Source organism: Neopsephotus bourkii, unplaced genomic scaffold (genome assembly GCF_033783945.1).
Source record: "Neopsephotus bourkii isolate Nb327-2 ecotype Australia unplaced genomic scaffold, CSIRO-AGI_Nbou_v1 NB_718, whole genome shotgun sequence".
Taxonomy (NCBI): domain Eukaryota; kingdom Metazoa; phylum Chordata; class Aves; order Psittaciformes; family Psittacidae; genus Neopsephotus; species Neopsephotus bourkii.
The window spans coordinates 8,522-22,951 of record NW_026901217.1 but is presented as its reverse complement, the minus strand read 5'-3'; the positions used below and the strand labels follow the sequence as shown (position 1 = coordinate 22,951).

The window sequence follows — 14,430 nt, the reverse complement described above, 5'->3', positions numbered from 1 at the left end:
CGAAAACCAAACAAAGGCATGAAAGCTTATATTAGCATACAAATATTTTGTGCCACTGTGTGCTATTTAGGTATATACTCAAAAGAGTCTTTCCCAAATAAATCAAGTTTCTAAGGCTATGATCTGGTTACAGAAACAAAATAAAACAGTGATTGAATAAAGCAGAAGGCACTTATATTTAATAGTAGGTTTTTAAAAAATGAAGCAATGATCATACCACAAGTGTTTATAGTTGCTTTAAGCAATCATTAGTCACACTATAGATATGAAGTCCTATTGATTAGATTGTCTGAGGATGCCAAGATTAAGAAACATGTAACAGTTGCATCCCTTCCATGGAAAAGACATCTTTGTTAAGAGACTTGTACTTCATGTGAGTTTATTCTCACAAAATACGGACTGCAGCTGCAACACAGGTTTTTAATGAGTGAATTATGTAAAAGGGCTAAACTAACTCTTGTACTTCCCACTGAGAAGACCCCATTAGCTGCTAAAGGAAGAGCTGACAAGAGATGGGGAGTCAAGCAGCCTGAGCAGCTGAAGTCAGGTTAGAAAGAACTGAAATGTTTTACAGCAGGAATATTTTTAGAAGGAGTAGCTTTAGTCAGAGGATCTGATCCTCACACTGATGATTTGTGGTTCTTTTTGTTTGTTTGCAAACTAAGCTTTTTCCAAGCACAGGAATTTGCTGGTACAAAGACACAGATAAGAAAACTTCCTTAGCCAGAAGCAATTTCTCCTAGGTATGTCAGTATGTTGATGGATTAAGGCTGTTCTCCAAATCATAAGTGACTAAAACATCCCCTTCATGGACATCTTTACAGAGAAATTTAACATTGATGAGTGAACCGTCAACTACATTTAGGAACTAGAAAACGAAGTCTAAAACCAGAGTAATTTCAACTAAAAGAAGTTTTTAAAAGACAATTTAACAGTCAAATTTGTTAATGGAAAACATGATGCAGCATAAATACCTGCTTCATGTCCCTGCACCAAGTATAATAGAAATTGTGAAAGCAAATGTTCCAGAGGCTCTTGAGATTAGAGGATTATTTTTTGTCTTGGCTTGTTGGTTGGTTTTTGTTCTGCATTTTGTTTTTTTAAAAAAGCTTTCCTTTGGAGAATAGCATATAAAGACCTGTAAACAGAGGCTGATTGTCCAAGCTTTCTGAACTCACTTTTGATTATTTTCTTAGATGTAAGAAAACAAAAAAGACAGAAAAAAGGTTCTATTATTAAACAGTTTTTGGTGGAACATGCAAGACTCCTATGCAAATGCATAACTCCATTCTTGATGCAGAACCGCATAGACTGCAGAGGAGTTAAGGTTTCTTTGTATCTCCTAAGGTCAGTATCACGTTACAATCCAGGAGAAGTCCCTTAATTTTTTCATGGAATTTCTCTCTGTAGTGGTTGAAGTGCATAATGCTTTCTGGTTCTTCTTCAAACCAGAACTTGTCAAACTCGTAAACCAGGTAACCTGTGAAGAAATAAAAATGCTGACCTGCAAAAAAAACCTCCACAATTTTCTGCCTTGATCTAGCTAGACCTAGAACAATCATTTAGACTCTAATCAATCCTTTAAAGCAGGGACTGTCCCATCATGGTCAACAGCAAGCATTTGGATGCTGTAATAATGAATAGAAAAGAAAATGTGCAAATACTGAGTTTTCAGACTGCAGTCTCTAATAGATGGAAAGCCACCCAAATGTATCCCTTAAATGCAAATTTCTGTAGCACAGTGTGTAAGCATCAGGTGCATTTTCAGCACCCTCAACTCTACGTTGTAGGCCTTCCCCAGTAGTCCGTCCTACAGAAACTACAGATACTTACAGTAAAACTGATGGAAGTGCTCCATCTGCGGCAATCCAAAGACCATGTTGTACAGATGAGACTTTAAAGCACCATTCTTAAGTAAGCTGTATGCCATTTCTGTCAGGTTGATTCCAACTATTGCATAAGAATATCTGCAACACCAATCAGATGTCATGTGTTACCTTATGGATTGAAGGACTTAAAAGCTTCCCTGAAACAGTCTGCATTAGGATAACTGTAGGTCAATTTTTCTTATGCTGCTTGTTGGCAAGCTGACTCTGGCCTACAGACCACTCCTTCTGTTCCCTGGTGCATCCAACCATGTAAAAGTTCTCTAAAAACATTAGTTTCCTATACAATAGTATGACAAATGTTGCCATTAGGCAATAATGAGATGGTAAAGCTAATCAGCATTGACTTCAGTTTGCTCACTGCAAATCACCAGCTCTACTGGAATATTAAAAATCAGACATCAAAGATGCTGTTGCTGTATAAATGGAATGGCCATCTCAACCTGTTCTTCAAGCTGAGAAAAATCTGGTTTTCTGTTGCACAGCAGAGAAAGCACCATAATAGAAATTGTTAAAGGACCTCTGAAACAAATGTTTCTGGGGGAAGGGAAAAAAATGATTAATTAGTGTCAGTGATATGAACATTTAATTGATCTAAGCGTCTCTGATCTCTTATTCATGACCCCATTGCACAAGGTAGTATTATTTAGTTGGAAGTCATCAAAGCCTCCCATTCTTGGTAGGTGACTGAGACTAGATGGATTGGATTATATATACAGGTTTACCTGCTTTCCTCTGTACCTGCCTAGTTTTAGAGTATATTTCCCTATAAATGACCTAAATGTTTTAATATACAAAGTTTTCAAAAATGAAGTTAAATTTTAACAACCACAAAGCATCTCTTTGTATATATTCATCACAGAACAGAAACCCAGCCAAAAAAGGGAGCTTAACAGATCATCTTACCATCCCAACGCAGGATCATAAGGTGGCAAAAAGTAAGTATTCATTTCTAACTCTAAACTAAGCCTACTACAAATAAGGATAACTATGATGTTAAAGGTGCTCAGTGTGTTAGCCAAAGCCAGTATTTTGCAACATTTTTGTCCCAGCAAGTCTATTCTGAAAAAAAAAGAAAACCAAGCTACACATAGTTCCCAGCCTTAAACTGACTTCTGTGTTAGGTTTCTCACCCTTTGTTGGGGAAAAAAAACCCACTCACAAACATTCTCCTCTTTATTTTCAGGAGACATGCTTTGTGATCTTCATATGAGCTCTTACACACAGCAAGCCAGAAAAAGTCAAATATAGTGACTTACCCCAGCTTTGGGTGATGTGAATGAGAAAGGATCTGACGGGCTTCATCCGTGTAATGCTTACTGAAATACCTGTTAGTGTAAAACAGGATCTTGCATTGTTTTGTAAAGCTCATATATTAACAAAAAAAATAAAATTAACATGTTCAACATCAAAATGTGCAGCTTTAAACTAAAACAAAAAACTGAATACTACCCTGGACTGAAAAATGGCACACAATGAAACCAAGGCAAAGGTAGCAAGTTAAATTATATTCAGTATGAACTATAAAGATAGGAAAAAAAAATAATTGTGTTCTGAAAAATATGAAGTTCACCCAAGTCTACAAATTAGCTTAGCAACATTATGCAAACCTGTTTATTTTTCATTACAGAAATTCAGGAATTTAAAAAGCTATTCACAAGTTAGTTTCTAAGTTATAACCTACCAAATCTATCATAGGACAACAAAAAAATGTCTCAGGCAATTTTCTGTTCCTCAACTTGCTTTTTGGCCTTTATTCAGCTGCACATTTACAGATGTGCAACCTCTAGAAATGTTGACTTATTTAGAAAATACCAGTTTTTATTGTACAGAAACCACCATTTCTATTTGCTTCTGTTCGGTTTTTATTAGAAACAGCACTATCTAGAGAAAATATATACAGATATTGAAAATTTGTTACAAAAGAAATTAAATACTTATTGTTCACTTACACCAGATTCATTAACCCCAGAAGTCCCATTCCTCTGAAGTCTGTTTTGGGGTCATCACCTTGGAAGCCAATGTCACACCACTGCTTGGTGATTCTGGCCTTCAGATTCTCATGAGGCATCAGCAAATTCCAAAGCTGCACAAATATGCTCCCATGTTATGTACAGCTGCTAAAGTATTCCAATTCATGTAATTCAGCACACTTGCTACTTGACATTAGAAACCATTCACCAAGGAACAGAATACAATCTGCATGCTGTTCTTTTCTGTCAGTAGCAATCTGGAGTCATACTACAATAGCTTATTTCAACCACTGTGAAAATGATTATATTTAACATTAAATGTGATCATTTCCCCTCACAGACAAAGCCACTGTACCAAGACTAAAGAGACAAAGATTTGTTTCACATCAGCATCAATTTATGCACCATTTTCTGATAGGACAGCTATAAGCTGAAATACAAAATATCAATGAATGCTTACTTAACATGTCAGTGTTGAGACTTGCATAGCTAATTGAGATAATTGTAAATTACATGCTAATGTATTTGCACAGTAGAAGCTATTTAAAAAAGCCTCAAACAGTATCGTATTATTTCCTTGCTATTATTTATTGTTACCTAAAATACACTACTGATAGCTTTATCTTCTAGTATGAAACTATCCTCTTTGACACTAATTGGGATGCAGGAATAAGGAAACACTAATGTTTCATTTTGTTTGGGTTTTTTTATTATTTGGTAATTATTGGTTTATAAATTAGACATTAAATATATATTTAGTTACAATCCTTCAGTGATCCATTACAAAGGTATTTTGCTATTTATGTAGTGGTGTTACGTCTAATTTCACACAAAATAATCCCAGCACAAGTAACTCTAGTTTACTAGTTTATTTTGCTTTGATGTTGTATTTTAATGTGGCACTTGAGTAATGGCTTAGCAGTTCACAAGTAAAAAGAGCTTTAGTAGGCCAACCGGTAAGAATACTACCAATAAATTAAGTTCACTTGAGCTATTGGACTTGGAGGGGAAAAGCCAAACAAACAGTTTTTGTATTTAATTATTATTTTCACCTCAATTAACTGGTCTTCATGCTCTTCATTATCCGAATCATACGGGATCTTCCTCAGATCTTCCACATTCAAATAAAGTTTCTTATAACCTGATATCTGCAGTAAGGATATACGCAGATCTGTCTTAAACCTGAAATAAGAATAAACCACCACACAGAAGCTCATAAAGAGGTATAGCTATTTTTGGCATAAAGTTAGCTATAAATCCTTGTTTTAACTACCAGATAAGACATTTCTTATGTTAATGCAATGTAAACACCAGAATTAGGAAGTGTTTTATCTTTCAAACCACAATATATTGGTCAAGTACACTGCTATACAGACCTTATTTCTACTTCAAACACCTTCTAGCCAATTCCAGTGCTGCACAGTCAAGCCCTACTCACTTAGATTATGGAAGTAAAAAGTAACTTAGCTGAAATCTGTGATGACACAAGAAAACTCCATATATCATCCTTCACCTGCCCTTAGAATTTTAAATTCTGAAGTAAAGTTTTGTTGGAAATACTTAGAGCTTCAAAGCATTTCATTAAACTTTAAAATTTTGACTATTCACAATTTTTCCTCCCAACTGTTCATAATTACTTATGCAGATGAATGCAAACATTCATCAGACATCACTATACTCTCAAATATATCTAAGAAATTACATAGTTCATGTAATCAACATATGCAATAATCATATTACTTAAAAATAAGGAGTAACAGAAGGAGCTTGCAAGACAGAGATGCAGTTATCCTAAATCCATGTCAATTAAAACTTGGTAATTTATTTTCTAGAGGAGAAGAGGACACGACAATACCTTCTTTTCTAATTTCTTTTTAAATACTTGTGCTGAATGGCTTAAATATTGTATCAGATTTAGCAAGTGCTAGAATATGCCAAAAAATCAGAATTATCTGCTATGAAGAACTTCTGTTCGGGATCCAAACATACCCTGTATCCTTCTGTTTGATTTTCTTTTCTTTTATTAAATCTCTGACACACTTCTCCACTTCGTTTTCCTCAACATGCACAGCATTTCTCAAAATCTAGGAAGGTAACATAGTAAAAGTCTTATGAGGAGTGCAAAAGTCTATCCTCTACTTTATTCTTATTTCTCAGCTTCTGTATACTTGCCATGTACATATTATTTACTATGAAAGAACAGTCAATTTGTTGTAAATTGACAATAAATGGGATCAAATTGCATATATATCATATGCAATAATTACATAAAAGCATAATTTTTAACTTTGTCAGACTATAAACATTTACACAGGAGTCCCATAAAGAGTAAATAAAAAGTTTGTGAGTTGCCTAGTCAAGGTTCTCCTTTGCTTTCAAATGCTGAATTGAAACATATTATTCCTAATCCAGTTGAAAAAAATGTATCTGTCCAGGAGTAAAAGTGATACAATTTCAGTAACGAAATAATGCCTCAGAATTAGGAGATGCTGAGCTAACAAAGTTGAGGTTTCAATGCTAGAGTGAAACAAAAGAACATAATGTAAGATACTGCTATTCTGCAGCCTTCTAAGGTAAAGGACAAATATTAGTAACAATAACTATACACTGCCCACCTAAAATTTAACTTCATCTTCCAAACTTTTTATGGTCATAATGCATTCTTTAACACAATTCATACTAACACCAAAGCAGCTTCATCTCAGTATAGCAAAAGATTAACTCTTTTAAAAATTAGCATTAATATAGTTCATATAATCATATTTTAACTTTTTTAAAAATTAACATTAATATAGTTGATATAATCATTTCATTAAAAGATGCTAAAAGACCCACCCATACTGTGCTCTACTGCAACAAAGATGCTTGTGGCAGTTACTAATTCTCTCTCAACATAATGTTCCAGTGATCAGCTAGAAAAACAGAGAATGCAGTCACCTCAATGTCTAAAGAGACAAGGTTTCGTTCATTTGAGGGTTTAAAGTGTTAGCTTATGTTTAACAGCTATAGAACACTTGGAATGAGTTTGTCATTCAATATCCACCTGCAAACTTGCATTACCTTTTTCCAACAATTCAAGACATTATTGTATACACAGCATTTAATTGCTTTATCCGTATCATTAATCTCCATCACACTTCTGGTTTCTACAAGAACAACAGAGATTGTTGTGACAGGGAGAACTATCCCTCTCTGTGAGCACAAGCTCTGCATAACAACTTGCCTGAGTTGCTGAAGAGCGGGTAGACTTTTGGAGAGATGGGAACAAACATTTGAAGGGACACAGGGTTATTTTTGAGAAGCCTCGACTAACCCTAGCATACAGAACCTAAAATACTGTTCTCTCCTCTATACCTCTACTTTCTTCCACCCTAAAAGAATAAATGCATATGCTCTTTCCTGGGATCTGTCTCTGAAAGAAGTTTCTATTATAGTTTAAACGCTAGTATCTTTTACCTTATTCTTCGATGATTCCAGTGAATGTTCTGCAATACAGAAAAAAGTAAATGTCACAGTTAAATTGAACTGAATCGTTTAAATAATTGACAATAGATGTTCTTGCGGCACGTTACAAAACTCTGCATCACTTTTATACACATAATTAAACACAATTACTCGATCTCAAAATCAACAGGTATCATGCCAGCCATATCCTGGGCTGAACCACAAGAAGCATAACCAGCAGGTCGAGGGAGGTGTTTCTCCCCCTCTACTCAGTTCTCATGAGACCCCACCTGGAGTACTGCATTCAGCCCCCAACACAGGAGGGATGTGGACCTTTTGGAGTGACTCAGGGAGGCCAGAGAGATGATCAGAGGGCTGGAGCACCTCTGCTATGGAGACAGGCTGAGAAAGCTGGGCTTGTTCAGCCTGGAGAAGAGAAGGCTCCAGGGAGACCTTAGAGCAACTTCCAGTGCTTGAAGAGGCTGACAAGAAATCTGCAGAGATGGTGTGTAGGGACAGGACAAGTGGAAATGGCTTGAAACTCTCTGTGAATAGATATTAGGAAAAATTTCTTCCCTGTGAGGGTGGTGAGGAGCTGGCACAGGTTGCCCAGAGAAGCTGTGGCCGCCCCATCCCTGGCAGTGTTCAAGGCCAGGTTGGACGGGGCTTGGAGGAACCTGGTCTAGAGAAAGGTGTCCCTGTCCATGGCAGGGGGCTGGAACTGGATGAGCTTTAAAATCCCTTCCAACCCAACCCATTCTGTGATTCTATGAAAATCCTCACTAAACAGCCAGGAAGAAAGTTTGAAAACCCCATCCAGTGAATGCACTCTGCTCTCGGGGCAGCTCCTGGTTCCCAACTGTTGCTATAATTCAGGCCGTTTCTAAGGCTCCCAGCCCGCCCCGGTTTGGCACCCTTCATTACCTATACTCAGCGTCCGCCGCGCACCCGCCTTCGAGCCCTCTAAGACCCGCTGCAGTTCGCATTTCTGAGTCAGTAGCCTCAGGAGCCACTTCAGCCAGAACCGAAAGTAGTTGTTGTACAGGAAGCCCCAGAAGTACATCAACATCTTCTGCATGACGGAAGCCCCACGTTAGCGGGAGCGGCACGGCAGCGGCACTCCCCTGGGCGACGGGCCGCCAAGGCCGGGTCCCTTCAGCCCTGCGCTGCCCTCATGGGCCGTTAATGGTCAACGTCCCCCGGGCGCTGGGGGCGGACACCTGCCCCTCGCCCACCGTGGCGGAGGCCTAGCGGCGCCCGGCCGCGCCCCACATCCTCCCGCCGGAAGCCACCTTCCCCGACCTGGAAGTGATGGCGGGGCGGGAGAGAACGGGTCGGAAGTGCTGGGTGCGGGCAGTCTTTCCCCGTCCCTGTGGCGGTTAGGGGGGATGCTGCGCGGCTGTGACGCCGCGGGGCGCCTGGCGCTCGGTTCCGCTCCCTCAGCCGAGGCCTCCGCCCTGCCGCTGCTGGGGAGCAGTTCCCGTCCTGAGGCTGTCACGGCGCGGCTGCCTGCCCCGCTGGGAGCCCCCGCGGGGGTAGCTGCCTTCGCTCAGCAAGTGCCGGGCCCTTCCCGGCGCGCTTGGCGCCGGGCAAAGGGCAGTGGAGAGCTTGGGTTGGCCTGCGCCGTATTGAGCGGGCGGCCTAGCTCGGGTAAAGCTGCCTCCTGCCCCAGAGGCTTTGTCTCCTAGGCCGGTTGCAGGCACAGGCAGTGGTAAACACCTCCCAGGTGGCGGTCCAGAGGCTCTCACCCAACACCTTAGTGTGACTGGCACAGGCCTGCCAGTTGGGACACACCAGGGCTGACCGGGGAATTGGCACCGACAGCCGAGTTTGTACCTGAGCCACCAAGTCAGCGTCCGATAATGCTAGCTGCCACCTTCAACTCATTCGTGGTGCCTTACAAAATACGGTTGGGGACTGCTTGTGTTTGTTTCGGTGTTTAAGCTATGCTTGGGGGCTTGTTGCTTGGCTCTGCGATAGCTGAATGCAACACTAATCAGAAGGATGTTATGGATTTACCTGGGCCAGATGCTTCCTAAAAAGTGTGCTTTCCACCTTTTAATGCCATTGCTGAATGGAGCTTCAGCCTAAAGGTTCAATTAGTTCCAGTCGGTATTTCCACTGTATTATAATTAATGATTATTTCAGTAAAGAGCTCCTTGGGGACAGCGGAAGGAATTCTGTTGCTCTGAGTTGTATGCAAATTGGGATGGCTGAAGGGATGCTGACAGACTTGCTTGACAACATTCTGATATATTTTTCAATATGAGGAAATCGAAGTACCTTTTACACAGAATCAAAAGCCACACAGCAGGTCTGGTGGCCTGTGTCCCTCAGAGGATTTCAGAGGGTGGACCAACATCTTTGGCATCCTCCCTCTGGATTTTTACCCTCCTAGTAGAGGTGCCAAGTTTCATGCGGGGGAATCATTGATATGTGAACTTCAGTTATTTGGTGATCTGATTCCTACTTTTTAAAGTACTTTTTTTACAGTACTTTTTAAAACTGAGGAGAGATGGTGCATATTAAGAGGCAGCAGGTGGTCATTTCTTTTCATTGTAACTTCTTGAGTGAGTAATGAGACTGTTAAAGCATTAGAGTGCAACTGGATGAAAATAAAGAATATTTCTTTTTATCAAAAAGTATTCTTACCTGGTAACAAGATGGCACGATGGTTCCACACGTTGCCTGCATATGAGTTGGTCCAAGATGGACAAAACCTGGAAAATACCTTGAAAAGATCCAGTGCCCAAGCACTGATTAAAAACAGTGGGGAAAAAAAGATCTGCCAGTGCTGCAGGACCAGTGTAAGCTACAGCTCTCACCTCGCTAGTATGTGAACAACTGAGTAAATAATCCAGATCAGGAAAAAACCACTGTGTTATGCCTTCCATCTAACAGCTTGGCAGAGCGCTGCTGCTGCTGTGGTATTCAAACACAGTTAAGTGAAAACTCATCATCAGGAGAATGGTTTCAGCAGCAGCAGGGCACCATAGCTTGATGTTGATAAGGCAGAGAAATAGTAACAGCATGAGGAAATGAAAGGGTGGTCAGGTCCTTGCTGTCGGTGTTCACACCTGTACAGTGAGGCTTGCTTTGAGATAGTTCATTAGGAGCATGAGCTAACAGAGTAACTTGGGAAGCCCAGCAGGTGCATCCTCAAAGTGTGGGTCTGTGCAAACAGCAGGGAAATTTCTAGCTGATGAGCCTTCTGTTGATGTATACCAAAATAAAACCTTCCTACTGCTTCAGGAGTTTCACTTTACATTGCATCGTTTAATGGATTAAATAGCTTCCTATCCCTATCTGTATTTTTTTCCTGTTATTTATACTTAAATAGAAATTCCTTTTTTGTATGGATCAAGAACCAAAGTAACTTCTACTACTGCAGGTTTTGGAATTTGTTCCACTTCCTTTTTTGGTTTATTACATTTTAAACTTTACCATAACAATAAATACACACAGTAGATTATCATTGTTTTCTCAGTCAGTTCTCTTTGCTTCCAGTCTCCAGGACTGATGTGTAGAGTATCCAGTGTTGACAAGCCATTGCACCATATGTTCTGTGTTATAATTAAACTTTCTGAGCTTGGACATTTTTAAAGTCTTGTGCTTTAGCACTTCTGAAATGTGAGAGTTTAAAAGAGGCAAGTTTTCATCTAGCTCACACTTTTTTTTACTTACACAATGTTTTCTTAAATATGTATTTTAAAGTAAAATCTGTAACCAGTTACATATATTTGTTTAAATATATTGAAGCATTTGGTTTTGACAGGCTTTTCACAGCTTTTTATAACTTGCCAAACAGCATGTTTGATTTTACACAAATGTTAGTTCTTCACTCGTGCAAGATGCTTCTGTATCATCGTGTTCAGTCAATTCATGTATTAGGACAGTGAAAAATATAAAGTGGCAGCTAAGAAAAAAATTTAGCTTCCTCTTTTTGTGTTCAGTAGTTGCCTTCCAACATTACCTTCACCTACACTTTGGTTGAAGGAAAGATAATGACCTACTGTTTGCCTTTTAAAATCACATTTCTAAGGTGACAGCAGGTCAAATAAAAGGCGACTTTAGCCAGCAATATCAGTCAGATCTCTACGCAGTCAGAAAACTTTCCATGGCAGCAACTATTACCTGTTGTTATTGGCAGTTATTCTTTGTTCATGTACCCTTGTAGATGAAGGACGTACAAAACAATCCATTACTTACTTCACTCATGAGCCTATATTTTGTCCAGTATTTATTTTCATCTTTCTTCTGCTTAGCCAGAGATGTGTTAAAACAAGTATTGACAATATAAGATAATCATCTTAGAAGAAAAGAGATTCAGTTACAAAGCATGAGGACAAGCCTAGAAACTTTCTTGTAGGTAAGGCACCTGGATGGAACTAAGTCAAATGACTTAGGTTACTCAGCAGCATGTTTTACAGCGTTTTTAAAGATGATCAGTTTTCCAAAAATAGAGTCTGCTACTCTGAGGTAAAACTGGTCTGAAATATTTATGACACCCTAAAAACCCCTGTGCATCTTATTCCAGTTCTGCATAGTTCTTGAGCATGTGAAATAACATACGAAGAGAGCACTGGGAGGAAGGTATTAAGGAAGTAACAGGGCCTCTGTAGTAGGCCCAAATACAGTGGAAGTTCATGACATTTTCAGTGATGATGTATTTTGATTTTTTTTGAGGAACAGTTAATGCACTACCTCATCATAAGTTAAGGTGCTGGTCTCAATAGTGAGCAGTAAGTAAATGATCACCACAACCCATCACGGCTGAGTAACTGCATCTGTTTTAGTGTTTGCCTTAATAAATAACATCTAATGCATTCAGTGGCAGTCTGCATGGTGTGTAGCTTTGTTATTAGTTTCTGGAAGTATGTAATGGTTTGTGGCTTTTTTTCTTACTGGCTCTGAAAATAAGCTAAAATTAAGCATGTGTTACAGTTCTGTTATTCTTATCTTCAGTAGCACTCCTGCTTGACCACATCATTTACATGTTTGCTTTGGCTTTGTAACGGATAAAACACTGGCCAGTCAATTAAAAGGCATTTTATTCTTTACATATAGCACATTTAATGCTTATTTATTCCTTCTAGTTCTAGATCTCTATTTTATTGCAACTGTGCCAAAATCTACATTGATCTTCCATCAAAAATAGTACATTAAGCTTTTAGTTTCTTAGTTTGGAGAGGGAAATGGTGATAAGGAGGCAATAGCATGAGAAGATGGAGTCATAGTCACATTGGTAATACAAACAATTGCAAATACATATTCAAAGTGTAGGTTAAACATTTGTCAGTAAACATATCAAAGATGCAATCAGAAAAGAGGAAGAGGGAAGTTTAGAGTGAATGGGTACTGATCAGGAATAGTGTGGGCAAACTCGAGCTTTCACAGTGATCAATGAATAATAACGTGTAATTCCAAGTCATTAGTAAACAGAGATTTTGCCAGGCACAGAGGTGAGACTGACTGGTCTGTAATTCCCCAGGTCATCCATTTTCCCCTTCTTGAAAATGGGGGTTATATTTCCCTTTTTCCGTTTCATCAGGTCCCATGGACTTGTGTATGCTCAGATTTTTAAGATGGTCTCGAACCAATTCCTCTCCTACAGTGGGCCCAAGGTCTTCATTCTCACAGTCCCTGCATCTACCTTCCAAGACTTGGGTGGTGCGGTCAGAACCAGTGTGGCCTTTGCCGGTGAAGACCGAGGCAAAGAAGTCATTCAGGCAATAAATTATATATGCTAGTAATAAGGAAGCAGGTAACAGATTAGATAGCAAACAGCTTACTGCTTTTATCAGCTGACCAAGTCCAGTATGATTTCAGAAGTTGTCCTTCAGGATTTGGCAATGCAGAATGAGAAACTGTATTTTTTTTATTGCAGGTGTGGATTGAGTGATAGATCTGTGAGAAGATGTCAAAGTGAAAGCCACTGACTCCCCACTGACCAGGTATGAAAAGGAGGTACTTTCTTCTAAAACACAGGTGGTTCTATTAGAACTGTGTCCTGGTAACAGATTCTGGAAGGCTCAGTAAATATCTCCTGTCTTTATAAACCATATTACAGAAGATGTATTCTAAACAGTGACTAGGTTTTCATTTGCTTATGGATTGCAAAGGATCTAAACAGGAAAAGACAGGAAGACACATGTGCAAAGCAGGGCACGATGGCAAAGTAAAATGTCATCCTAACCAGTGCACATCAGGATGTCAGCAGGTTAGACTTTGCAGCTGCTTTCCCTCCTTTTTCTCTAAAGATGAACAGAAAAACTTTGTTTCTTCATCTGGCTGTGCTGTGTGTATTAATTGCATACCGTAGGTTGCCTTCCTGATAGAATCTTGTAAGTGATATGCAAACAAATGAAACATTGGGTTTAAACAAGCAAAATACTGATAATCGTTCTGGTGGTGTGACTTGGGCTACACTGTACCTGTCCTGGCTGTAAAAGTACAGCCTATACTTGCTGCAGTGGAGAGGTTTCCCAGTTTGGCTCCTAGCATCGGGAGGGCTGCGCTCTACCCGGGGCTGCGCAGCGGGGACTGGCCGGAGCGCTCCTTCACGGGGCAGCCGTCGCTGGTCAGGAGCTCCGGCGGCCGGAGGAGCGGGTCCCTCCAGACCGCCGTGAAGGGAGCGGACACGGCGACACTGCCCCCGGGAAGTGGGGTGCCGGGAGGACGTGCCCGTGCCCCGGCCCGTCTCGGCGCGGGGGGCGGGCAGGTTGCCATGGCGCGGACACGCCCGGTCAGCAGTTGCCCGGGTGAAGGTGGTGTTCGGGCGTCAGAGCCGCGGCTGGGGCCGTGAGGGCAGCGTCCCTTCGGGAGATGCGGCTCCGTCACGGCCGGCTCCTGACGGTGCTGTGCCTCGGCTGTGCCTTCCCCCTGCTGTGGTACGCGGCGTGGCGGGGGGCCCGAGGTGAGAGCGAGCGGCGGGCGAGCTCAACCGAGGCGAGCCGAGAGCAGCCCTTCCCGTCCGTCCCGTCGGGTCGGGTCGGGTCGGGGAGCGGAGGGAGGGCTGGTCGGCGGCACCTCCCTCTCACCGGGTCGGCCGGGCACCGTGGCGCTGGGTTCCCCTACCCCAGCGGCTAGGGTCCCTCTGGCCGTCAGGGGCGGCGGAGGCGAGTGAG

General features: G+C 40.9%; 1 protein-coding gene across 2 annotated transcripts; it reads right to left on the bottom strand.

Moving 5' to 3' along the window:
• Positions 1-356: 356 nt before the first annotated feature.
• On the bottom strand, positions 357-8,425 carry ELMOD2 (ELMO domain containing 2). 2 transcript variants are annotated; one of them, XM_061354122.1, is made up of 8 exons: positions 8,252-8,425; positions 7,316-7,344; positions 5,849-5,943; positions 4,912-5,041; positions 3,839-3,972; positions 3,146-3,214; positions 1,834-1,967; positions 357-1,480 (listed from the first exon to the last, which is right to left on the bottom strand). In XM_061354122.1, exons 1-8 carry the CDS (start codon positions 8,379-8,381, stop codon positions 1,323-1,325), a joined length of 879 nt encoding a protein of 292 aa, XP_061210106.1. In that variant the 5' UTR covers positions 8,382-8,425; the 3' UTR covers positions 357-1,322. The 2 variants fall into 2 exon arrangements, with proteins under 2 accessions (XP_061210106.1, XP_061210105.1); XM_061354121.1 differs by having other exon boundaries at positions 8,228-8,423.
• Between the last annotated feature and the right edge of the window lie 6,005 nt (positions 8,426-14,430).